Here is a 27,170-nt window from a genome sequence, read left to right as displayed (position 1 = left end):
AATGACCTTATTACCAGTTGAAAACGCCTACAAGCAAAGGCAGTGAGCAGCTAGCAAGCCATCTGCATCAAGAGACACAGGACAAAATCACTTCTACACAATGACTGAATATATTTGGACTAGCACTTGACAGGTGGTGAGAAAGAAGACTCCAATTTCCCCAAAAGGAGAAAGTTTCCCTCTCTTATGCATTATGACTTGCAAAATTGGCAGCGGTTTCATTCCAGGGTGAGAGTTTCTTGAATTCATAGATACACATCGGTAAGGAGGCAATTTGCTCATTATTTCTATGGAGGGATAGAAACCATCCTGTGGTTCACTGCAAGCTGAAAGGAAAACACATTATCACACAGACAAACACATTAAACCAAGAAGGACAAAGCTATCAAGCAGAAGACGAGCGTCCACACCAGCAGACCACAGTATTTGCTGAGCTTTTCGATGAAAAAAAGCATTCGGGATCAATTTTCAAACCATGATTGCAAAAATGTCAGTATCTCAAACCTATCGTGTGAAAAAATTAAAAACATGGAAATGGAGGCTAATATACATTAGAAAAGATATCAAGATGCTTCGAAAGCCAACTTTAGAGAACGTGTACAATGCAAAAACATTTCTAAATGATTTTAGATGATATATGTGCCAAAAAAGAATAACACTAAACATATCTTGAAATTGAAAGCACTCAGATATTAATACAACTTTGCTTTCACACTGTGATGACGACAACACAAGATGAACATGAGGAAAAATGCTGAAAGACGAATATGATTACTTTCCATTCATATCCATGTTTTATCTCCTTTTTAAAATCTTTATCTCTGAGTTAATGGTTATAGTTGATTGCATCCAAGATAAAAAAAAAGATAGCAAGAGGAACTCTTCACATTTTCACTCATTGAAATCCCCCTTATCTATCATATCATATCTGTCAAAACCAAACTCGAGTTTTCTTTCAACAAAGTATGGTGTGGGGGAGGGGGGGCAGTCTTGCACATTCAGCTGCACTGTCTTTGTGCAGTAATAATGAGAAATTAGCCCATATCTCATTAAGATGAAGGGAGAATAATGTCTCTTGGGGTCAGAGGGTAATCCCTGCCTATTGCGTCCTGGCCACATTGCCAGGCAATTAAGCACAAGAAAATGAGAACCCAAGGAGCACTATGCACTTATTAAAATCCTAGTAACAGGGGGCAATGTGGGAAGTATGGAAAGAGCATAGCAAAAAGATTTTTTTTTAAAGATTTTAAAGCTTTTTATTTAGCTTCAAACAAAAAAAAAACTTGCGTGATATTTTACGTATATTTATCAAGGTTTTTCCCTTTGGTGGAATATTTGTAAGATTCTCATCTTCCCAAATCTTTAAGTGAAAAACCACATGATGAATCGTGATGCAGCATTTAAGAAATAAAGTGTATGATTCAGTCTTCAGTCTCCTTTGCATCAAGGAAGAGAAAAACAAACTGATACCTACTACTTCCTTGCACATACAGACATAAAAGAAACAAGTTCCAGAGACGAAAAACCAACCTGATGCTTGCCAGCACCATTCTGCATCCAATTATGATGTATTAGGAGAGGTACTAAGCTATCAGAGAAGCCAGCAAATCTGCCCTGTCTCAATGAGTTGCAACATTTCCAGGCATACATTTTCCATTGATTAGAGTAGCTCAATTCACAGTCTGCAGTTTATCACTGCTTTGGGACCGGTAATCAATTCTCTAATGCCGTTTGAGCCTATTCACTGGAGCTATGATCCAGTCGTCACCAAGCAGATACACACATACACACAGCCATGCCCACTGATATTGTGGATGCAGCCCTGTCTACATCCAGGCCCACACCACATATAACCCAGATGGCCATCATAAAAGCAGAGGACAGCTCTAAAATATTAACTTACCAAGTGTAGCAGTGATGGGGCACTGTCATCTAATGGTATTATCAAAATGAGTGCAGCTCTCCTGAGGCAGACTCTGGTTCCTGATTACCAAGCAGTGGTGGACCCTGTTTGTGACCAAATCTGATCAGCATAGCACCAGACATAGGGAAGGCCAGTCAGGAACTCAGCCCGAAGGCCCCTTATCTCTACCGACAGGCCGTTGGTCCTTTATAGGCAATGATGTCCTCCCAGGAATTAATCTGATTGGGGTCTGGTGGAAGATTAAGTTCCAGTAAAACTGCTAAAGGAAAGGTATGGTCCTAACCTCCCTTCTAAGCCATTCCTTTCTTGGATCAGATGGAATTACATTTTGAGACTTTGTACAGAGCAGAGGGAGGACAGGACTGCATCTCTGAATGTTCGCTTCAGGCAGGGCTTCAAGTGAAATTAGCTGACCACTGCTACCTTAGACTATTATCACTGAGATCATTTTTACACTGAAACAATTTGGTGAAATAGGAGCCATGAAGCTTCAAACCTAAATTAAAACAAAGCCTCACCTAATTCTGCATTTGATTCATTGTCATCTGCCTTGCAAACAAAATATAATATTAACATTCCTCTCCTGGTACTGATTAAATCCCTAAAACCCTATCACAAGTTTTCACATTTGTGAAAATAAATACTTTTAAATGGCTTAGATGTAACACTGCCTTTATCAGTTTAAGTAGATGTGTGAATATGCAACATTATCAATCCTTTTATCTCCTATGGCATCATACAGCTTCAAAACTGCTGTTTGCATTTTGACTGTCTGTAAAACAGCATAATATAGTTTTGAAACCCATATCATTTGTATCTGTGAACTATATCTGACAATCAAGAAATCACTGAAATAGGACCAAGTGAAGTAGACTAAAAGAAACTCAAAAACCAGACATTATGGCGGTGTCAAAGGAAATTCAGGAAGAAATGAGAGATACAATAATTTACAGCAATTCTGCAAATATGAGTGGGCCAAAATTCCTCCACAGCGCTGTAAAAGACTCATTGTCAGTTGTTGCAAACAAAGGGCCATGTAGGTTTGAATTGATTTCCCCCCTTACTAAATAAACGTCTTCATTTAGAAACTGGATTTTGTGTTTACTCGTGTTATCTTTGTATAATATTTACATTTGTTTGATTATCTGAAACATTTGACTCTGACAAACATACAAAAAATACTGAAAACACTTCAGGTGCCATATAGTGACACATGTAGGATCTTGGTCAGGCTTTCAAGATAGACAGCTGCAATCCATATGTTTTTGATTAGTAAGCTTAGTATATAGGTTTGAATGCGCCAACTGTGACTTCACCACAGCCTCATAAGCATTTAAACTGGCGCACAGGGCACACTGGACTCTTCCCCTGAATGACAGGTGTTGCCACTCGGAAACAAAAAATAGCAGTAGAAGAAGAGAAGTCAACACAAAGCAAAGCAATCACAAAGTGGCTCTTTGCATCTTCTTTGCAATCAGTATCTCGGAGTCCTTATACTGATATATATTTGAAATGGCCATAAAACACAACACAGTCATAGACTCATATTGCTTCATGAAGGTAACAAAAATCAAGAAGTGCATGACAAAGCAAAACAACACCAAAATGCAGTGTGCACCAGCTGCAAGTGTATACTAGGTGTAAAGTCCCTTCTTTTCATGCTGTGCTGAAAACTGTTGTGTAAAAGTTTAAATTACCATATTTTCTGCACTATAAGGCGCACTTAAAATCCTTTAATTTCCTCAAAAAAAACCCCGACAGTGCACCTTATAATCCGGTGAGCCTTATGTATGAATTCTGTGCTTACAGACCTCGAACCGATTTTATGTGGTACACGGCGCTTAAAATTCTGTCAGAAAATGTTTTACTATGACTTTGGGAAGCTACGAAGCTGCACTGCTTGATGGATTGTCATAGCATTACGGCTCCATAGTCAAGAGCCTCGCAGAGTAATCTGGGTCCAAAACTCAGTCTGCTTCAGGTCCCAAAGTTAAACGAGCAGTGCGGCATCACTGAGAGTTAAAAACTGTCTAAATTCTTTCATCTTTAATAAAATGATCAGTGTTGCTGCTTTACTAGGCGTAACAATGAAGTTTAACATCCAGGCATCCATGAAAACAGAATTTATTAAATTTAACGGAGTTAGAAGTTAGCAGAAAGTTAGCTCGCTAGTTTCCACCTAAACATGATCTGACTGAGAGATTTCTGAAAAAATTTAAACGTACAGCTCTGCTATCACGTCCAACATAAATGAAGACAGAAAATTAAACAGCAGTAACGTTTGTAGGGTTACTGAAGTTGGACTAGCTGGTATATAATGATGTGCTACATGATCGCTCGCACACAGCTATGTTAGCATAACACAAACAGTGAAGCTGGAGGATGAACGTTAACTTTTTTCCACTCAATAAAAGTTAACGTGAGGGTTCCCGATGGTCAGGGACAAATGCAATCGCATGGCAGGATGCTGTTAACGGACCAAACTTCAGTCAAAAGGAAAAAGTGAGATAATCCATCCACAATACGAGGTTAGTCATAACGCAGCAGCTGCGAGAGAATTCAACATTAATGAATCAATGGTACGGAAGCAGAGGGAGCAAGAAGAATGAGTTGAGTAAAATTTGACTTATCTGACTGTTTTGTTTTGCTTAATGTGCCTTATAATGCGGTGGGCCTTATGTATGAAAACAGCGCGTCTTCTAATCCAGTGTGCCTTATGGTCTGAAAAATACAGTAATTCATTCCATAAATGTGGTAATAATAGCTCATAAAGGAATTGCCTATTTGTGTTTTAATCACAGATGGTTACATTTTGTTATCGTCTTTATGTTGTTTCTGCTACTTTCTTATTTTTATTAGGGTAAACTATAGTGTCTAAAGTAAAGTCACAGGCAAAAATTATATATTTAATAATACATTCATTCAGTGGATTAACTTGACATAAATCAGCCCTTAATTGTTTATTGCTTAGTCACAGAATTCTTTAAATGATATTTAATCCTTGGTTCTGATGCCCAAAACTTCCATATAGAGGCTCATTTGCAAACATTCCAAAACAACACTTTGGAATACATTAATAAAATCTAATTTGTTTTCTCCCATGGTTTGGGAATGATAAACTTAAATACCAACTTCTTAAGCCTAGAAGTAAAATAACCTCTGTATTCACTCAAAAACACACACAGTGCTCCAAAATTGCTGTCACTATTTGCCATTAAAAATCCAGAGAAGCACAAAACTTACTTTGGTGTCTGTGTTTCATCCAAGCGGTTCCCCAGCTGGAACTCATGGGATTTGCTGCGGTGCAGAGCAGTGAAGCCTGGCAAAAGATGGATAAGTTTGCGGCTTGGCGGAGGTGGTGTTCCTGGGGCCTTCACCTTATTCCTTCGCCGCATGGGAGGAGTGCCAGGTGGGGTCATGGTGTTGACCACCAAATGAGTCCGAGGAGGGTTGTGACCAAAATGCCTCTGGCGGGGTGATGGGGGCAGGGAGCGATGACCAGAGTCCAAGGGAGGGAAGAGCCCTGAAGAGGGGCTGTCGACAGTGAGTCGATCGGCATACAAAGGGGGGGCCAGGGCCTGTGGGCTGTGGCACATGTGCTGGTTGTACTTGGACTGGACTTTGGGGCTTTGAGAGAGCTGGAACCGAATCCACTGACTGGCCTCTGGCTGGCACACCGGAGTGTTTTCTTTGCCAGATTCTGATGTGGGCCACTGAATGGACCAGTCCTGTTTGGTCTGGCTCCCTGTTGAAAGTCCACAAAGACAGAGACAAACATCTAGTTGTGACATGTTGCTAAAATACATTTTTCACAATTTTACAAAAATAACAAAATAACATATTTTAGTTGCACGTAGTGGTTTCAACTCATGCAAATAGTTTTGGTTTAGTTTGTCCAGGTTTGGAGATATCCGTCTACAATTCAATATCCACCTACAGTACTGTACGAAAGTCTTGAGCCATCCCTCAATTCTTTATTTTTTGCTGGGAAAAAGTGGAATAGGTGCAGTGATTCATTGACTCATCCAACAACAAACATCAAAAGATATAAGGCAAAAACAGAGTTTGTACAAATAAAACAAGCTTCATGTTCATTCTTCAACCCAGCCTGAACTCTCTTAAGCAGTTCGTCTTCAGGAATAGTTCTCCAGGCTTCTTGAAGGACATTCAAAGCTCTTCTGTGGATGGTGACTTTTTTTGCTCTCACACTTCTTCAGTAATGTTGAGCTCTGGGCTCTGGAGAGGCCAATCCATGTCTGATAATGTTCCATTGTGTGTATTTCTATCCAGGTATGCTTTTACTGCTTCGGCAGTATGTTTGGGATCACTGTTATGATGAAAAATAAAGCTGATATATAACAGCTCTAAGGCCATGTTCAGAAAGTACTGCATGTTGGCTCAAAATCTTTCCGTACTTTCCGCATTCATAATTCCAAAAAACATTACATACACCACTGGCTGAAATGCAGCCCCAAACCATGACAGAGTCTCCAACATGTTTATAGACGGCTGTAGACACTCACTCTTGTACCTCTTTCTCGACTCGCTCTGTACCTCTAACAATTTGAGTTAACGTGTTCAAATTCTGACTCTGTTGCCACTGAACTGATGACTCTGTCAGGTCTTGTGCTTTGCTGGATTTTTTTTCCTATTTCCTTACATGACTGTATGTACTTTTGTGTACTTAGGTACAAGAACTTCACTGAAAATGAGTGAAAAAAACCAGCCAATTTAAAGATCTTAAAAAAAAAAAAAAAAAAAAAACTGGATAACTATTGCTTAAGACCATTCTTAAAAATCACTAAAAACTCCTTGGAAAAAACAAAGGTTTGAGGGGTGACTCATGGCTTTTGCATAGTACTGTGTGCAATATATTTTACATGGAATAATAAATGGAATTCTGTTCATGTTTCTCACAGCTTTGTAAAAGACTACCCATGAAAAACTAAAATGCAACATTGCTCTGCAAAACAAAAAATACTAACATTTTTTAAATGAACCCAAAACTAAAACTGTCTGTATATCAAGACACAACTTAGATTAAAGGAAGAAGTTATTTTTTTGTAATTTGAGCCTTTTGCAATAAAAGGGTGCAGTTAAACTAAGCACGTTCTTCGTGTGCGTGTAATACTAAAATATCCATAAGCATTTTTTGTCTTAATTGAAGCATTTGATGAAGTCCTAGGGCAAAGCATATATTTACAACAAGTTAACTGCATTAATCTGAGCAATGAAAAATAAATTTTTTCCATTATCTGATGTGAGCACACGAGCAGCAGTGGTGTTCAAATATGCTGGTGTGGAGCAGAGTAAACATCGCTTGATGGAGGAAGAGAATGAGAAATGGAAAAGTGCTCAAAAACAGAACAGGGCAAAGCTGCATGAGTCAAAACACAAGCTGACTTTTACTAAAACTAAACTTTCAGCTGAATGACAGAGAAGGATCAACAGAGAAAAAAAAACTTGAAAGTGAGCAGCCAAAATGAGTGTTTTTGAGTTCAGATGACAATACTTTACCTCCATTATTGTGCAATTTATCCTCCTCAAGTTGTTCTTCAGAAAGAAACAAAAAAGGAATGTGTTTATTGATCTGGAAGAGAAACGACTGAAATAGTGTGCAGTATTCTATCCATCTATCTACACAACCAAATGCACAACCAAAAGGCTATTTAGAAAAACAAAACATAAAGTACAATTGATCCTGGGTACATCGAAGCAGATGCAGCATCTCATGCATGACTAAGTGTGCACAAACTTGACCTCACAGTTAAAAAAAAAAAATTGTTTTTGACCGTCAAGCGACCAATAATGCAAATTTTCTGTCAACAACCCCATACTTTCTTCTTTTTTGTGTACCATTATTTTTTTTTTCTTCCATCTGACATTGTCTCTAAGGAACTATAAGCAATGCAAATGCTCACACTTTCACAATGGCAACATCAAATGAACCACGAAAATATCAGCAATAAAAAATCCCAGTAGATTGCAAAAGTTAGAGGAGGGTGGGGGCGATGGGGGTAGTGAGCAGCTTTTCTATAATGTTATGAAGAAGATGCTGGAAGAAATGATGAGTTATGGGAAGAGACAACTGAAGACACAAGAGATCTAATATATGGCAAGTTTCAAGGGTGTCTTTTTTTTTTTTTCTTTAAATAAATTCATTTGTTCTGCATCTGAGAATTTTTAATAGTTGCTAACACATCACCAAAGACCCTACAGAGAGCTGGTTCCACAGGAGAGGGATCTGGAGGATAAAGGCTCTTCCTCCTATTCAACTCTTAAATACTTGAACGGCAAGTAAACCAGCAGCAATCCAGAGTTAATACATGGTTTGATAAGATTTTTAGGGGTGAGTAGGATAACCTCAGTTTTATCTGAATTTAGAAGCAGAAAAATTATAGGTCATCCAGGTCTTCATGCCTTTAAGACATTCCTGCAGTTTAATAAATTGGAGTGTGTTATCTGGCTTCATAGATAGATAAAGTTGGGTGTCATCTGCATAGCAGTGAAAATGTATGCTATGGCTTTTAATGACAGTATCAAAGGAAAGCATGATTGATGTACATGTATGATGTAAAAAGAATAGGTCCAGTACAGAACGCTACGGAGCTCTATAGTTAACCTTTGTGTGTGAAGAGTGTGTTAGATAGATATGATTCAAACCACAGCATCACTGTGCCTTTAATCCCGATGCCGTTAATGCCGTTTCCCTATTGTAATGATCTGTGAACCCTGATTGAAACTTCCCCCCCCAAAAAAAAAATCCCCTGCTAATGATTAGTTAGATGCTTTAATGATTACGAGTAGTTTTTTATGGTTAAAACCTTATTTGTGAAAAATTCATGAGGTCATTACTAGTTAACGTTAAAGGAATGGTTGGCTCAACTGTGCTCTGACCTTTTGTCAGCCTGGCTAAAGAGAAACCTGGAGTTGTTCTTTTTTCTTCAATCAATGATGAATAGTGAGATGTTCTCGCTTTACACATGGCTTTTTTATAGAGCAACAAACTATTTTACCAGGCTTAATGAAGATCTTCTAAAATAGTGAGACACCATTTCCTCTCCAGATTATGAGTTAACTGCTTTAAGGTGTGTGTTTGAGAATTATATGTTTGAAAGAAATTATATCCATAAACTTAGTTACACACTTTAACCCTGGAGAACCCATGGGGTCAAATTTAACCCCATGGGTTCCCTAGTAAACCAATGAGGTCGGATCTGACCCCATGGGTTCTCCAGGGTTAAGAAACATCTGCTGTGGCGAAATTTATTTCCCACTGCTGAGTAATCCATTATTGTAAATGTACATGTTATTAGGAAATGATCAGACAGAGGATAAGCAGAAAAGAGGATTTTCTGGGAATACTGTTACATTTTCAGTTTCTATGACATATCTCAGAAAAAGGTCTAGAGTGGGATTAAAGTTATGGGTGGCTTCTTTTAAATTTTGAAAGGTGACTATCTAGATGGATGTTAAAATCACAGACAATAATGTGTTTATCTGAGCTGACCCCTAAATCAGATAAAAACTCTGAGAAATCAGATAGAAACTCTGAGTAAGCACCAGGTCAACAATACATAACAACAAATAAAACTGTTTTTTAAGTTTTCCAGTTACGGTGGACAAGGCTCAAAGTCAGGCTTTCAAATGAATTAAAACTCTGTCTGGGTCTTTGGTTGATTAATAAGTTAGAGTAGATGATTGCTGCCATGCCTCTGGTATGAAAACGTTTGGACCAAAAGTCCAGTTAATTACATTTTGAGCATAATTATCTTCTAGATTAGTGACCAACAGGTAATAAATCGCTGACCAATCAAATCGCTGTAAAATAACTTCACCATTCCAGGAAAATCCCTTGGACTTCTGTGTATGGACAGCCGGAAAGTTTTTCAATAGCACCCAAAGTCTTTATGTTTCCCTAATGAACTTTGGTGATAAATATAGCTGAAACAGTTTTTTTTACTGTTAACTGTAAACAATTTATAAAAATTGTATTGTTCTATAAAGATTAATCTTTGGTCCTAAAACAGGACACCTATATGTACTTGCTGATCTTACATTAAATTTACATTGAGACTAAGGAAACATTTGAATTCTGTTTTTTAGATTTATTGTTTTACTTTCTCTCGAACTGTTAAACACCACCAAAGCTGCAGGTGAAAAAAAACAAAACAATTTTCTCCTGTGTTTGAATGATAATACTGTGATATTGATACAGTAAGTCTGTTAAATAACCAGCCAGCCTTTTTCTTGGCTTTGAATGGGCTAGACTTTACTATAGTAAATCTTTAGCGGTCGTACTGAAGAAAACACATTGTTGCAGCACTTTTAACAGTAAACTGCTGCACACATTCATGCCACTGCTTTGTTTGCAGGAGCTGTGTTGCTTTCTGTCTATATTATTTGTGTTATCGTTTCATATTTTTCATACAATACAGTTTTATCTTCTTCTGCAAAATCAGCTGATTTGCTAAAAATATAGATCTACATTTGTATGGACTCGTCAGATGCCACCAGTGCCACTTTCATGTTACCACGCACTGAGGTACCTTTTTAGATATATAACTACATGTCATGGAGAGGCGGACGGAAATAACAGTTATTGGTTGTATCTTGCTTGTTCACAATACAAAGTTCAAGGTTCTTTATTTGCCATTTGTGCATAAAACCCTCAGTCAAGGCAAACGGAATTCTTGTGCAGATCACTCTCAGTCTGCATACTATAAACACAATAGCCAGTGTACACATATATAGTTTTCTTTTTCAGTTTCAGAGTTCTGACAATCCTTGCATAGACTGAATCAGTTCTAAAGATCTCTCTTTTCCTTTTTATTGGTCAATATTTTTTTTAGCCGTTGCGTGTTTTACTACTACTGCTATTTAGAAACTCAGCATAGTGCTTTAAATCAAAAGAACTAAAATTTTGCACAGAAAAAATAACCTGGATTGTTACTGTTCTGGTTCATTCATAGTTATTTTAACCAATTAAACTGGAGATAACAGAAGGTAAAGGCTAAACAACCAGTAATATGAATATATATATATAATAAATAATAATTTTATATTGTATAAAATAAAATAAAAATGTCCCTGATTAGCTCCTGCTCTCTGGCTGACAATTATAATCAGGGAACCTGGTATTGTCTTGGTTGTCATAGAAACCAATTGGTTGTCAGCACTGCCTGGCACGTGGTTATGCATCTCCTGCACAGAATATGTTTCCGAGAACAATGGCAAATCCAAAACTATGATCAGAATACTTATCATGCTGTAGCTGCCTTTCTGCCCTTAGTGAGGCTGCCTGAAGATCACGCTTACATATATCTAAAGCCACAATTCATAGCTGCAAAATCCTTTAGAAAGACAGGCTGTAAAGGAGTGCTCATCCTCAATCATCCCTTCTTTATTAGCAGAAATAAAACCATGACAAGCCACTCAGAAGTGTAAAAATTCTGCTTGACCCAACATGAATAATCAAAGACCACCGATAGGTTTTATAGCTTATGGGTGAGAGACATTAGATAGCAGACTGGGGCTGATTGAAGGGTGTTTAATACCGTCGGACTGTCCAATTACCAAATAGGTAGCTTTTGGATACGCCAACATCGATGATTTAAATTACAATATTCCTTTTGGCAGTTATACTCTTGTATAAGCCTGCCTCACTTAAAAAATACTTTTGACAGTGTTTATTAAGCTGATACCCGAGTGAAATTTCTCTGCATGAGAAGCAATGAACTTGAATCACACTAATAAAACTGTTGCTTCAAGTCCTGAGTCAGTCCATGAAGCACACTAGTATCTTAGCAACAGCTTTAGCAAAATAGTAACAGGAGCTGACTGATGAATTTCTTTTTTCAGATCATCTCACCTAAGCAAAAGCCTGAGGCAAATCAAAAACAGCTCGCTGCTAAATTAGATGAAGAACACATACTGAGCGTAACCCCTTTGAGATCTGTGATTTAAGTTAATTTGTGTGTCTTGTGCTCGTTAGACAGTACATTTTTGAAGTTGCATTTCATGGAGAGTTTTGATATTAAAAATGCTCTTTATATAATGTGTAATTAATAATTAAAATAACCCTAACTTCATGGGGCAAAAGGCATATCAACAAGACAATAACCTGCTGACATCAATGCTTTGCTATTCAATGGTTTTTCTGCTGAGGCTTTCTTCCAGTGCCCTTAAAACTGCATTATTTTATGGGTTTTTTATCATTTTATTACTAAACAAAATTATATTAACTGTGTGAAACTGTAAAATGATCAAAATATACTTTGAGACACTTTTGATTCCCAATTGATGAAAATGAATTGATGATGATGATCTGAGCAATAAATCAGTGTCCAATTCTTAAGCCATCATATAATATGAGAGACAGTCCTGGTTGATTTCTGCTTTCATTAGCTCTGAATGTCATAATGAGATAAGATATTCTCTTTCATTTGAAGCAAAAAAAAAAAAAAAAAAACAAACAAAAAAAACAGTGTAAGCTTTAAATGTGTTTTGATTGGAAACTCTAAAGATAATTAATAATTCTCTTCCTGGTTCTTTTGTTTTTACATGGTGCACATTCTCACACTGTAATAATACTAAGGAGAGTATAGACTTAAGTGCGGGTTGTTAGTGGCACTAGATGACATGAAGATAAGATTATTCAGTGTGAGCAAAAAAATGTTTTACCATAGAATAAAAAGGGTTTTTTTATTTTAAGAATTATAGCAATTTCTAGTACACATGGCCCCATTTTCATGAGCTCAAAATTAACTGGACAAGCTTACTGGACAAATTTAAACTCAAGAATTGTTTTTGATACATGGATGAAATGCAATCCATGGACACCCCTAAATGCTCTGTTTCATTTCTTGAGACGCTGCTCTCTTCCCCTCATTCTGGTACAAGTCAATCTTGGTCCTTCAAATTATTTTTTCAAAACTGTGCATGTCTTTTTCAATGCTTTCTGATAAAATCTAACCTTTTTCTTGGGTGGTCTTCTTGTTCTTTGCACCTTGTAGCAAACTATTTGTAATTACATTCATGAAGACATCTCTTGATTGTAGATTGTGATGGTGACAAGCCAGCCTCTTCAAGCGTGTGCTTTACTTGGTTAGACGTTGTGAATAATTCCGTCATTATGCACTTTAGCTGTCTTCAATGGTCTTTCAGGCCTTTCACTGTTGTAGAGTTGCCAGTTTATCATTTTTTAAGACTGTCTTATACTGTTGATTTGGCCACTGCTTTGATACGTCTGTCATATTTATTTTGTTTTATCAGCCTCTGACTCTTTATATCTTATATTTAAAATTCTAATGAAAAGCTACAGATTAAAGTCTTTAAATCAAGCTCAGATTTTGTTAATTGAACACTGCCAATCGACCAGTGCTCATCAGACCCAGTACCTGTCATGATGCTGGATCTGTAACCCAGTGGTTCAGTATTTGGATAGTTTGAATCTGGTTGAAGTTGAGTTTAGTTATACTCTGAGTGACCTATGTTTAGTTTTCTTGTGCTTACAAGCTCTGATTAGATCGTTTAGGTCCTTTTGCATTTCCACTTTTGGATGTCTCTCCGTCTCCTTCCTGCGTTCTTTGTATTTGGTCTGTCATGTCTATCATGTAGGATAAGTTCTGTCTGAATGTTTATTCATCCGTGTTCCAGTCGTGTCTCTCGCTCCCTCTATTCCTTGTATTCAGTCAGTTTGTGTCTCATGTTTCCGGTTTTATTTTGATTGTCCCTTGTCTCGTGTTCAGTGTATTCAGTTTTGCTTCCTCCCTTTCTCGTTATGTCTTGCCTCAGAATTGCTATTTGTAGATAACAAATTCCTAAAAGGTGTATGTAAATGCATAAAAAGACAAAAGGCTCTTCCATAAGATTCCATAACCTTCTTGGGTTTAAAAAAAAACAAACAAACAAAAAGCAAAACTTTATTTATGGTCAGGCCTTTAGTTTAATGAGCCCTTTCTGTGTTTCACCCCTTTTATTAGCAGATGTTGGCCATGTTTATGCATAACTTCAGATGTAATTCTGGAGCCACATCATCATCAATCTTCCATTCTCTGCTCTCACCTGAATAACCCTGCATCTCCACATCAACTGTCGAGAAACTGCAGTGATTAATGCAAATAGCACGCCCCAACACCATTAATGGTGCGAGCTTAACACGTGGCGAGGCTTTGAGAAATGCAGATAACAGCCTCATAATTGGACTAATTACCTCTAAATGTGTTGCTTCTTTAGGCTAAATGGCAGTGAAATGCCACTGGGACAGTAGCTGGTCTATCTCACTGCCACTGTAAACAGGATTTGGTGAAAAGGGCAATGGCTGTGTTCAATATATGCAGTCTCCCTTTTTAATCTCGACTCTTTTGAATTAGGGATTTGTGGATGTTCTTGCAGTGTAATCAGTGGGACTCAAAGTTAGAGTCTGCTAATTAGTTAACAGCCAATAGGGACCACCTATCGGTGTCCAGGAAGACAGGTGTTGGGGGGGGGGGGGGGGGGGGGGGGGGGTTGCATTTTCTGGTCGCTTTCCTTTCCCGATGCGTCTGCTTTTTTTCTTCGCAACATGAAGACGCTTCTTCTTCACCTCCCGTTGTCATCACCTATGTCTCGCCCTAATTTTCTCTCCTGATATTGCGCGCGCACCCCCATCCCCATACATACCCTCTTCACTTTCCTGTCCACCTCCGATTCCTCATCTCGCATCTTCTGTGCCTCCCTATCCACTGCTTTTACTCATCTCTTTTTCTTGCTGATGGCATTTGAAGCCAATTAGGTGTTTTTATGCATGTAAAGCTGTCTGAAGACAGGGCATGAGGACATTCCTTTCAGATGTCAAAGATTACAGAGAAAAAGCACAGAGGAAACCTGTCGTGCTGAGCAAAGATCAGCAGTATAGCTAATCAACACAAGGACACGAATTCAAAAAAAAATAATTCTTCAAGTGTACGAGAGTTTGTGTGTGTGTGGACTTGTCTGGAGGGGTGGGCTGGATAATGTGTGTATATTGCAGCACAAACGACTGACCGGCTGCCTTCAAATTGTATGACTCATCCTCATTGCAGCTCGTGGACTGCAATCCCAAGAGCCAGTAGTGAAATATTCTATTAACTTGCATTAGTTTCCTTCCTTCAACACTACATTGCAGAGGAACGTACATTCACTTGGTATGTTTTCTACTTGTCTGGTTATGTGATATATAAGCTGGCAAGACTGTAAAGTATATTAATGTCCGTGCCTGCCAATTTTAACATAATTCCTGATGACTCACAAACTGGAGCAACATATTTCTTTTTTCTTTTTTTTTTCTGCTTTCATTCATGGCAGTTGAATAAATATATATATTTATATGGATTTTTGCAACAGCCTACAGATTTTTAGAAGAAATATATAACTATCAAAAAACACATAAGAGCATCCTCCACTTCTTGCCTCGTGTGCTAAATGTTCTCATGGGGCTCATTAAGCTTTTGCATGTGCTCTATTTATACAGATGTTCTGACAAACAGGTACTTGCACAATACCATTAAAATACAGACACACATACAGATGCGCAGATGTGGCAGTGTTCTGAAGCTATGACACATCTCCCCCTCTCAGCTTGTATTCTCAGCAAGAATATGAAGAACGCTTGTGTAAAACCAGGTATTTCTCTCAGCCCAAAGTGCCTCTCACCACTTTGTGTGGTAGTGGTGGTGGAGTTGCTGCTGCGCATTCACACATCTTTAGCTTGCCCCCCTGTTAGAGAGTCCATTAGTGGCTCTGTGTGGCCAGAGCTTGTCTTTGGAGAGCTAGGGAGAGGCAGTGGGGGAAGTGGAGGGAGGTGGAAGCAATGGACAAAAAAAAATTAAAAAAAAATTAAAAAAAAGAGAGGCAAAGAAAAGAACGAGGATAAAATATGGAAGACAAAGGAAAAGATGTTGATGATATAAACAAAGATCATCTAAATCGTCATAATAGACTTTGGTCATGTGACATCTGGTGGGGAAATCTATCAGTGCTCAAAGATTTGCTTGGGTCCTAACCTATCATACCATATTTTAAAGTTATGCACCAATTTTATTTTCTCTGTTGAAATAATATTAGTCGGATAAAGTTAAATCAATGACATTCCTGGTTTCATTTTTTTAAGCTGTTTTTTTTTTTTCAAAATTGTCTTCATGCATGCGCAATCATCCAGGGATTCTCCAAAAAAGTTGATTCTGTTCATCTGGATGTAGCGTTTTCAGTGGAAAAAAAATGTTTGTTGGGAAAATCTGCAGTCAGCTCAAACTGAAGAAGTTGCTTGGATGAGCGATGAAACATTTCCCCTACATAAAAAAAAAAATAATTAAAAAAATAAAAAGCTACATCCAGATGAACAGAATCAACTTTTTGAGGTGTTTTTTGTTATCATTTAGTGGAACTCCCAGTTTTACGTTTGTTTGGGAAAAACAAATAAAAAAAGTTGGAGACAATTTTCCTGTGAAAGAGTTCCAAAACACAAAAAGAAAGGCCAGAAGAGATACTGATAAATCAGTGGGAAACACTATAATTATCCCAGCGACGCCAGGGTGTTTTAGTCAAACTTTGTACAAACCATTTAAGACATTAAGGGGACTACTGGTACAAAGCAAGAGGAGGAGCAGTAGCTGTACTGAATACTTCATGTGTGACCAGACAAAGAAGACAGCCGACCTTCAATTAAGGATGTTTTCTGTTATGGCTTCGTTTGATTTTTATCAAAAGCAGGTTTTCATTCAAAGATTTCTCAAAGAAAGATATCAAGTTGTAAATGTGTAAAAACATTGCTGAGATTTGTTTGTGTCCCCCCCCCCCTTTTTTTTTTTTTTTTAAATAATCAATATAATTGTTTATTTTTTAGGACAGAAGATATTTACAGCCAGACAAACATCTCCTGCCTGGCAATAGTCATCTTGTAATGGATGACACTAATCAAAGGTCAGGAATGGCTTTTCACACAGTGGATCTATGCCAGTATGTGTACTTTGTAGCCTTTATATGTACTTTTACACAGCTATTGTTAGGTTACACTGTTCCCCAGTTATAACATTTTATGTGGAAATCGTCATTAAATTGTGTTATCATCAATGTTCCACATGTATCCTGGCTACGAATGCAGCCCAGCTTCCTCAACTTTTGCATTTATTCAAAATCAGATTGAAGGAACTGTCATAGACAGTTATGACAAAGGTGAGTTGGTCTCCACTGACGTTTAAAGCCTTGTCGGTGTGAACCATGAAGGACTGAGGCATCGCTGAGTGGAACCCCCAGATGGATTCTGCCATCAGGCGGTTCCACTGCTCTGAAACCGGAGTTGACAGTCTTCAAGTAAAATATGTAATGGTCTACAGCACAAACTCTAGTTTTGGTGCCTAAACCTAAATGAAGAAAGAGTTTAAATCAAAGTTGGCATAAACATACCAAAAAGAAAAAGGCAAAAAAAAAACCTGACATAGCTAATAAAAACTCATTTAGACACCTAAAAACGAAGCAACATCTAGTAATGGGACTTTAAATGTAACACTCGGGAATCATGTGACACTGCAACCAGCTAATAGAAAACAACAGGCCAGAAAACACAAGTTACAATTTATCAGCCTTTATGGAAAATTCATGTGTTTTGCAGCATGGTACAGCATAGCCATTACTGCTTGCTATGAGACGGGGTTGGCCTGTTTGCCTTTCTGGATATTATCTTTCCCGGTACCCAGTCGAACTGATGAGGGAAAAAGAGAAGTTTGAGAAGCACACAGGAAGGTGGGCAAGAGCAGCAGACTGACTGAAAAACAAGCAGAGCGCATGAATATTTCGAGAGGACAGCCGAGCACCAGCAGCCTAACAAAGAGCCTGATTTTCAGAGTGTGCAGTAAAAGTCTGAATGTCAACAGCAACTGAATGTTACACCTCCTCTAATAAAACGCTCTTTTAATGAAGTACAGTTTTGCTTAGGGCACACTGAAGTAAAACTACTCATCAAGTTAATTTGCTTAATTATTCAACAGAGTCTTCTGTCTGAAAGGACATCTGTTACAAAACAGAGTGTGTGTGTGTGTGTGTGTGTGTGTGTGTGTGTGTGCGCGCGCGTATGTTCTTACTGGTACGTGGGTGTGTGTGTGGGTGTGTGTGGCTCTGTGTGCCGTGCGTGTGAGTGGGAGTCGAAGAGAACCAGATATGCTATGTTAACGGGTGTACTAAAGGTTGTTACTAAAACGATCACCCTAATTTTAGTGATACTCTACTGCCCCCTTCTGGTTCAGCTGAATCATTGCAAAAGGCATAGTTATGACTGAAAACAAAATGTGGTCCGTTTATGCCATCTGGGGGCCAACCGTGTAACAAACCAAACACACTTGTTGCATCACAGCACATACCTATGCATGTAATTCTGTTACCAACAGCCATATTTGATTTTAAAATAAATAAATAAATAAATAAAATAAATAAATAAAAAAGGGGGGAAAATAGAATCTCAGTTTATTTTACTGAGACAACTACAATTTTTACAAAATGTCTCTCCAAAATCGGAGATGAAAAAATATTCTTTTAAAAATATCTTTAGAATTTTAACCATAATTGCATAGATTTATCATTGTTAAAGGTATGTGAGGCCCCAGTAATAATGTAATGCACAAAATGACATTTAATACAAGGGTTTGCCTTTGAGATTTCCTTTTTCTATTGCTCAGCTGGAGGCTAGTGGCTTCACAATATGCTCTGCTAAGAAATATGTATTTCTAATAACAAATTAGAACAAGTGGATGAACCATTAGATGGGAACCAGTTCTTAAAAACAGCTATTTTGAACAAATGCATCAGTGCAGTAATCTTGCATATTTACCGACAGTGTATGATATGTTAATACCACAAAACAATGATACACATCTGACTTCCTGTTTCATTTTTGACAGTCTGGCCCCGCTGAGAACAGAAAATAAAGACATAAGCATTTTACCAAATTAATTTTGCACATGACTAAATGACAAGAACACACTGCTTTCTGTATTGATAATTTACAGGAATGCCATATTGTTTATACATTTCAGAAAAAGTGTTATTCTAAATATTTTGAGCCAGAATGACTTATCATATTATCTATCATGTCTTTCTGAAAACAGTTGTAAATGGTAAAATGGTAAATGGCCTGTATTTGTATAGCGCTTCACTAGTCCCTAAGGACTAAGGACCCAAAGCGCTTTACACATCCAGTCACACACACATTCACACACACATTCACACACTGGATGTAGCATAGAAGCAGGGATGGTGTTGTATTGTATATGTAGTGTTTTAGTTCATTGTGCTATGAATAAATTAAGAAGAGGCTGAGAGGAAAGGCAGAGCTGTTGGTAGTGAACAAAAGAAAACAGCACCACCTATAGAAACAACAGCAATTTCACTAAATATATAGAGGCACTTCATAAGTGAGTTTACTTTTAAGAAGTAATATGTTTCCCATTCACAAAAACAGCTTTTCATCATCACCATATGAAACATCTCACTACCCAGGATATTAAGTTCAACACAAATAAACTAAATTAAAACAATATGTGAAAATGTATTGTATCCAATGGAAATACTAATAAAAACTATACTTAAAAATGAAATAATACTGGGTGTTGGCAAAAATAATAAAACATACAGTAAACCTTTCCATTGTTATTCAAGTGAAATTTGTCAACACAACCAATCTGAGAAAGCTTTGGTGAATATTTTTACTGTCTTAATAATGTTTGTATTATAATACCTGTTCTGACCTTCTTAGGTTTTGCTGCCAGTTAACCTTCAAATTATAATACTTAAAAGCCAAAACTAGCGTTTGATGACAACTGAGAATATGGAATAAAAGATTTTAAAAAAATTAATGTGAAAATCTGTTTTGGAAAAAATATATATAAATGGGAAAAAATATAAAAACAAATCCCCCCCAAAAAAAAAAAAAACCTGTAACAGATTTTTTTTTTATTCAGTGAATAAATGATTACAAATTACCATATTGCAAATTACATGAGATAAAGATAAGACAATCATTTAATTAATTCATTAAAATCTCTTAATATTTAACCCCATAAATCCTAAATGTCAGTAAAAGCATCAGAATTTTATGGTCAGCATGAACAACATTTGCATTCTTTGGATAAATGTCCTCATCATTATCAGTCCAAAGTGAAATTTGAAAAAAATAACTCCTAATCTACACTGCAAATAAAAACGTAAATTGCAGCCATGAGCCATTTAGTCAGCATATGCTGATTATAATAACATTGCTCTAATAATTGTGCACAAAAGCTCTGGTTTGTCACTTCAGGCATTGCCCCTATCCTTGATAACCTTAAAAACAATGGGACCTCCAGGGTGGAACAGATTGACCTAAAAACACCAGTATAGGTTTATAGAGCAATATCAATCATTTTAGAAGTCAGCAATTCAGTATTGTAAGTGATATGTCGTAATTTGTGTAGTGAGAGCACATTAAAAGTAGTTTTTATTGATCTGGTATGTGTCTGAGAAAAGTCATGAATTTACTGTAAAATCAACAGTCTATTGTGAATGTGGACAAGTATTATTATGTATGTCACCCCCTCTCTATGTGCCTAACGCCCTCTATAATGCACAAGTTCCTAACAAACCAATCAACAAGCAATTCAACATAACTAAAGGTGAACATTTGCTCCCCAAGATGTATCATCCAATTCAAGCAAATCATAAATCAAGTTCTCCAGACAACTCCTTTTGTCTGGAGAACAGAAATATATGCTCAGAGAGTAGATAAAAAGAATATTTAATCTGGGTGTAGTTATAAAAGCTATAAAAAAAAAAAATTAAAATTTTAAAAAATACCATATATTCAGTATGCACCCATACAGTCTGAACGTACTGTAAATGAACTTTCTTAGTGTGCACAGAAAATAATTCATAGTTTATTTCATTGGTTAGACACAAATATCCTAATTTCTAGTGAACACAAACAGTGATAACGTTATATAAAGATTAGTATTTTCCATGTGTGTGAGCGTATGAGCTCATCTGTGAGTGTTTTGAGTGGACTCTCACCGAGCTGGTGGGCCTTTCTGAGGCAGGAGAGGGAAGCGTTGAGACGGGCACACTCCTCTTCACTGGCACCAAACTTTTGCAGCAGCTCACACACCTGCTCCTCGCTCATCTCCAGCAAGCCCTCCAGGGTCACCTGACCTGGACTCATTTCCTATCAAATATACACATGCAACATGCATGCAGCTTAAAGACCACCACAAATACACATCGAGCTCAAAAACCTAGATATTTAGATATACATTTAATGGAATAAGTTACAGTAATAGATCATTTTCTTTATTATACAGTGTAACAACAGTGTTACACTGAATTTTCAATAATGAGGCCATCAAACTTACAAGTAATCCCTGTAATCCAAATTCTCATGAAACAACTGATCTATATCAGCTCAACATCAGTTGTTTCCACTCATGACTCTCCACGATGTCAATCACAGTGCATATGTTTATATGGACATCTCCGACACCGCACATACTGCTAAAACCTCCCACTTAAAGCAATAAAGAAAGGGGCTAAAATAGCTCCTTTCTGCCAGTGGATGAACTGAGGTGATACACAAAGGCCCAGTATGAGATGCATAGAGACTCCACGAGTACACGAAAACTTTGAAACTCAGTGCTATGGCATTTACAGCATTTTAGTAAGCTTTTAGCCAGAGGGTGATATGAGCTGTCAGATTTCGCTCTCAGTCACCAGTATGGAAACCTCAACTGCTAAAAGCTACAATCTGATAGTGACAGTGAAATGTTTAAATGGTAAGTATAAAAACTTTATTCAAATCTGTACAAAACATTTTTTTTTAAAAAAAAGAGAAAGCAGAAAAAGGCAATGTGTTAAAAAGTTCTTGGAACAGTTTGTCAAATACACAAATCAGAAAAATATCATCTGAAATTTTGACTTTGAAGCAATGATCGTGAGATGTATTTTGAGTGTAAAAAATGGTTACTACGCGGCATCATGGCTTACCTGTGTGACCTCTTTCCTCAAGTTGACAATGCGGAACCAGTGGCCGAGGCGAGGAAAGTCCTCCAGCTCGGCACTGCGTTCCTCTAAGGCCACTTTGCACTTACAGGACAGCTGGCGGCTGAAGTACTTTACCAACTTCCCCTAGGAGGAGGAAAGACAAAAACAGTGAGACGATGCTTCTCCTGACCAAACTCCTTTCACATTTTTAACATATCTACATACAAAAGTAATTCTCTGTGCTGAAAAAGTAAGTTTCACCTCTCGGTTTCTCTTTCCTTTGTTTTCTATAAAATTCCTTTAAAACTGAAGCACAAATAAAACAATGGAAATTGTTTTAATATTACTGCGAAACCACTGGAAGAGTGGAACCTACCTCAGCTGTAAAGGGGTTAAAGGCAAGGTATATCCTGAACAGGTCAACAGTTTGTGTCAGTTTTGCAAAAATCCTGCCCGGTGTAGTGCTTTATAAAACAAAAGCAAACTTTACATTTTAAAAACACAAATCATGTGTTTTTAAATCCTATTAAAGAATCCTAATATGTTTAAATGTGCAGGAAAAAAAGATTAAGTATATTTTTAGCCTGTTGTTGAAAAATCCCAGAAATCAAAGCAGTCACATAAGGTCATGCCAGTACCATAGTCATGGTAATATCCTATCAGTCAGTTAGGAAGAAATTCCAGGACAGCCTGGTTAATCAGCTCAGGCAAAGCAAATGAAACACCGTTTCATCATTTAACCCCTCTTCAACTCGCTGCTGAGTGATTATTGGTTGAAAGCTGTGATTATATCAGAAACCTCCTCTAAACTGAAAAATGGTGCTGATACAAAGACACACATACAAGTGGGCAGATGCATGCAAGCTTTTCCTTTGTTAGAAGTCATTCTTCACAGACACGTGGCTTGTTAGTGAAGGAGGATCTCATTTGCAAAAATAATAAATCAGCAATTGGCGATAGCTCTGCAATAAATTGTAATAACTTTGCATGTGATGTTGTATATTTTTGCAAGACAACATACAGCAAAAAAAAAAATAAAAATAATAATACAGTTCGTTTTTTTTGTTTTTGTTTTTTTAAATTGTATAATTTAAATTGACTGTTTATCAAAATAGAAGTCTGCATTTTCTCCCTGTGCTTGTGTGGGATCTCTCCGGGTACTCCTGCTTCCTCCCACAGACCAAAGATATGTAATTGGTGGGGTTAGGTTAATTGGACAATCTACATTGCCCATAGGTGTGAATGTGAGTGGTTGTCTGCCTCTCTGTGTCAGGCTAGCGACCTGTCCGGGGTGTGCCCCACCTCTTGCCTTATGGTATCTGGGATGGGCTCCAGCCCCCCGCAACCCCGAAAAGGATAAGCGGAAGAGAATGGATGGATGGATGTTTATCAAATTTATTTACAGTTTGATTCTAAGTGAATTCTGTAGCTCACTCTCACACCATAAATTTATGTTAATATCTACACAATTCTAAAATAGCTATAAATAAATAAGTAAATTTTATACTGGTTGATTTTTAATTGTTACATTTTTAGCTGTGTAGTTTTTAGCCAGTTTTACAGGTGGGGCCCTGTTCACCTAACATATCAAATGCACCTGATGACAAACAGGTAGCTCTATTCACACACCTTGCTCCTGATTTCATATTACTCCACTCAAAACCAGTGGTCAACACCAAACAGCCAACAAAGAAGTTGTCGCAATGTAAAGAACAGCAGTGCCAGTGTTATATTTGCCATGTCTGCCAGTATACCACAATCCACTTGGGTCCGAGTGACCTACATTTTGTCATCAAACGGTGAGCACAAAGGCTCTGTGCAAACATTCACACACATAAAACACTATAACATGCTAACCATGTATATAGGCTCCAAGCAGGCTCCAAGCAAACTTGGGGGGGCGAAGAAAAAAAAAAAGGGGGGTAATAAATGCAGCTACTTGTCTGTAGTCTCATTAATCCAACTTACAGTAAATAACGCTAAAAAGCAGAATTTTGACTGAAATATTCTATTTTTCTAAAAATGGTTTACAAATGCTTAATCAACAAGCAGTTTTATATTTTAGAAGAGCCTATGTATTTGCAAGTAAGCATAACATTTATTCAATACATTGGTGACAGTATTCACTTTAAAACATCCTTATTTACTTACTTATTATTAACTAAACTACACTGCTAAGTTGAGTGCTTTTCCAAATTAAAGCAGTTTACAGTCATGTATACAGAGTGCCCTATCTCTGCAGGGAACTCTACACTGAAAATATTATTTAACACAAGTTCACTCATGGGTCAGATGCAAGCATGTTATTTAGCGACAGCAAGAAATTTGCATCCATAGGGAGTTCCGTCTGTCATTTTGAAAGTTGTGTGATTTATCACAGTTAGATCACTACACTTTTATTTTAGCTGTGCACACAAATCTCTAAGATATACAGGCAACTATTCAAAAAGCTGGCTCTACAGTTTTGTGGTTTACTCTTTTTTTTTTTTGCTTTCTCTTTTCTTTTTTCCTTTCTTTTTTTAAAAAAAAAAACAGCAAAAATATAAATACATTTTTTCAAATGTAACAGTATAAAAGTGCAGTCGAAGGAAGCGTTGCATAATTATTGTAAAAAAATCTGAATACATATTTGATAAACCATTTGCATTTGTCAAATACATGCATTTTCTTCATATATGACAGATATGTTCAAATGCTCTAATATTATTTCTGGTTTTCAATCAATTTTACATTAAAAAAAATGAACAAAACAACATTCATTTAGATACTTAAAACTAAAGTTATGTATAATATACTGGGATCATCTTATCACTAAGATGTAGCTGTGCTAGTGACTCCAAAATACTACATGTCAGGAAGTTACAGTGAAGTCATGATATCGGGTATATGTCCATCGTTTGCTACTTCCTTGTTTCTGTTTAAAACAAAACCTAAACAAACATCTTATTTTTTAGATGTGTAATATTTAAAATATTCAACCTTTGCAGATTAATGAAATATCTGAAAATTTCAAACAAATTACAATAAAAGTAATACCTCTGAAAAATATATTTCCAGTGTGATATGCACTCACCAGCCACCTTATTAAGTACATCCATTGAGTTGATCAATAACACAGATATGTATTCAGCCAATTACATGACAACAATGCATGTAGCCAAGCAGACATGGCCATGAATACTTGAAATTCAAACCGACCATCAGAATGGGCAAGAAAGCTGATTTAAATGATCTTGAATGTGGCATGATGTTGATGTCAGATGGGCTGGTATGAGTATTTCAGAAAATGCTGTTCTACTGAGATATTCCCACACAATCGTCTCTAGGGCTTACAGAGACAGATCTGAAGAAGAGGAAATATCATGTGAGTGTCAGTTCTTTAGGTGAAAATGCTTAAAGTGACAGAGGCCAGAGGAGAATGGTCAGACTGCTTCACATTGACAGCAAAGCAATAGAAACTCTAATAAACACCTAAATTAGGCAGAAGAGCATCTGTGAATCCACAAGAACAGCAGATGAGGTACAACAGCAGAAGACCACTGTCACGGCTGCCGAGGCGAGCCGTGTGGTGTAGAAGGGAGAAAGGACCCAAAACGCAGACAGTAGCTGATAATGCTAGTGATGTTTATTTATACAGTGGGAAGATGGCAAAACAGGCACAGAGGGAAGACAAAACTAAAGACTAGGGATGGGTATCGTTTAGGTTTTATCTGATACCGGTGCCAAACCAGTACTTTTGAAACGGTGCCGGTGCTTAAACGGTGCTCAAACCGGTGCTTAAAGAATGGAGAACACAAAATTGGTCCAAAAACCTCTCATGTTTAACTGTTTCCCACTTTTTATTTGGTCATTTTAGCCTTTTTGGCCAGGGTGAAGGGAGTATCTGCCATCAAACAAGAAGACAGCCGCATGTAGCTATGATGATGTTTGCTAGTTCACCTTACATGCATTAATGTAATAACGTGGTTAGCCTACTCAACGTAAATTATACACGAACAACATTAAGCTACTCACGCAGAGAAGAACGGCTGCTGCTGCCATCATCATCCTCATCATTTCTGCTACACTGGCAGGGCTAGGGGCCAGGACTCTACTCTTCAGCTTTTTGGGGGATGTTGCTAACTCTTCGTCCGATAACAGGCACCACACCTGCAGTAGATGTGCTCGGTGTGAGGTCTCGCAGCAAGCTATCAAATAAGGCGCATTTTTCGGCTTTTAAAAAAAACGCTATGCGTCGCCAGGTGTTTTATCGGATTTCAGGTGTTACCTCCTTTCCACAGTATCACCTTAAAGCACTTGTTGCAGGCTGCTGAGTTTGCATCTTTTGCTGTGAAGTACAGCAAGACTTTTGACCGCTTCGCCTTGGGCATTTTTAACCTGTAGCTCTGCTCTAAAAGAACGTACGTACCTGGACCCGCCTACTATCCCCGGAAACGTAAAATGATTGGCTAGAATCTAAAGTGTATCACATCTCAGGAAAAAAAAAGCACCGAAATAAAGCACCGAAATGTGCGCTGCTTTTCGGTCTACCGTTTATGTCAGAACCGGTGCCATGATGGCACCGGATACCGGTACCCATCCCTACTAAAGACCTAAACTGGAAAAGCTAAATGACAAACCTGAGAGGGTACCAGAATGGGGGAGAGGCAGAGAGGCAGAGAGACACGGACGAGGGACAGGACACTGTGGAACACAGACGAACCGGCAACGGGCAGGAGAACACACAGGGCTTAAATACACACAGCAGTGATCAGGGGATGAGAGACAGGAGGGCAACACACCTGGGAGAAATCAGGGCTGACGGGACAGGGGAAACATAAACTGAACACACTCACATGACCTTCAGAATAAAACAGGAAACTCACAGACACAGAACTGGACAAGACGCTGAACTAAACAGACTGATTCACAAACAGACGGTATGACACCATAGACAGAGACACAGACTTATAAACAGGCATAATGACATCAAGGACAGACAGGGGGGACATGGAAGGAGGACCAGGACAGGCACAGAACAAAAACCTAACAAAATGGCGAATAATAATGAAATACCTAATCAGAATAACAAAAGCATAAAGAAACATAAAACACTGAGACGGCAGACTCAGGAACATGACAACCACACTGGGTACCACTCTTATCGGGAGAAAGATGTTAGTAAGATGTTAAACTATCATGTCAATATGGACCAAATCTCTGAGGAATATTTCTTCCACCTTGTTGTATC

General features: G+C 37.7%; 1 protein-coding gene across 4 annotated transcripts in view; it reads right to left on the bottom strand.

Annotated features, from left to right (window-relative positions):
• The window catches only part of ksr2 (kinase suppressor of ras 2), a 122,425-nt gene that overhangs the window by 85,549 nt on the left and 9,706 nt on the right, over positions 1-27,170 (bottom strand). For 3 of the 4 annotated variants that reach the window (XR_014877324.1, XM_085181029.1, XM_085181028.1), the window contains exons 2-5: positions 21,944-22,084; positions 20,978-21,128; positions 7,442-7,477; positions 5,168-5,669 (exon numbers count right to left, since the gene is read on the bottom strand). Coding sequence is in view for 3 of the 4 variants with exons in the window: in XM_085181029.1 (XP_085037155.1) it covers positions 5,168-5,669; positions 7,442-7,477; positions 20,978-21,128; positions 21,944-22,084 (830 nt within the window). In the remaining variant the exon portion in view is untranslated. The remainder of the gene's footprint in view (positions 1-5,167; positions 5,670-7,441; positions 7,478-20,977; positions 21,129-21,943; positions 22,085-27,170) is intronic. The other variant, XM_085181030.1, reaches the window with a different exon arrangement.

Source organism: Neolamprologus multifasciatus, chromosome 12 (genome assembly GCF_963576455.1).
Source record: "Neolamprologus multifasciatus chromosome 12, fNeoMul1.2, whole genome shotgun sequence".
Lineage (NCBI taxonomy): Eukaryota > Metazoa > Chordata > Actinopteri > Cichliformes > Cichlidae > Neolamprologus > Neolamprologus multifasciatus.
This window is presented reverse-complemented; position numbering and strand designations above follow the sequence as displayed.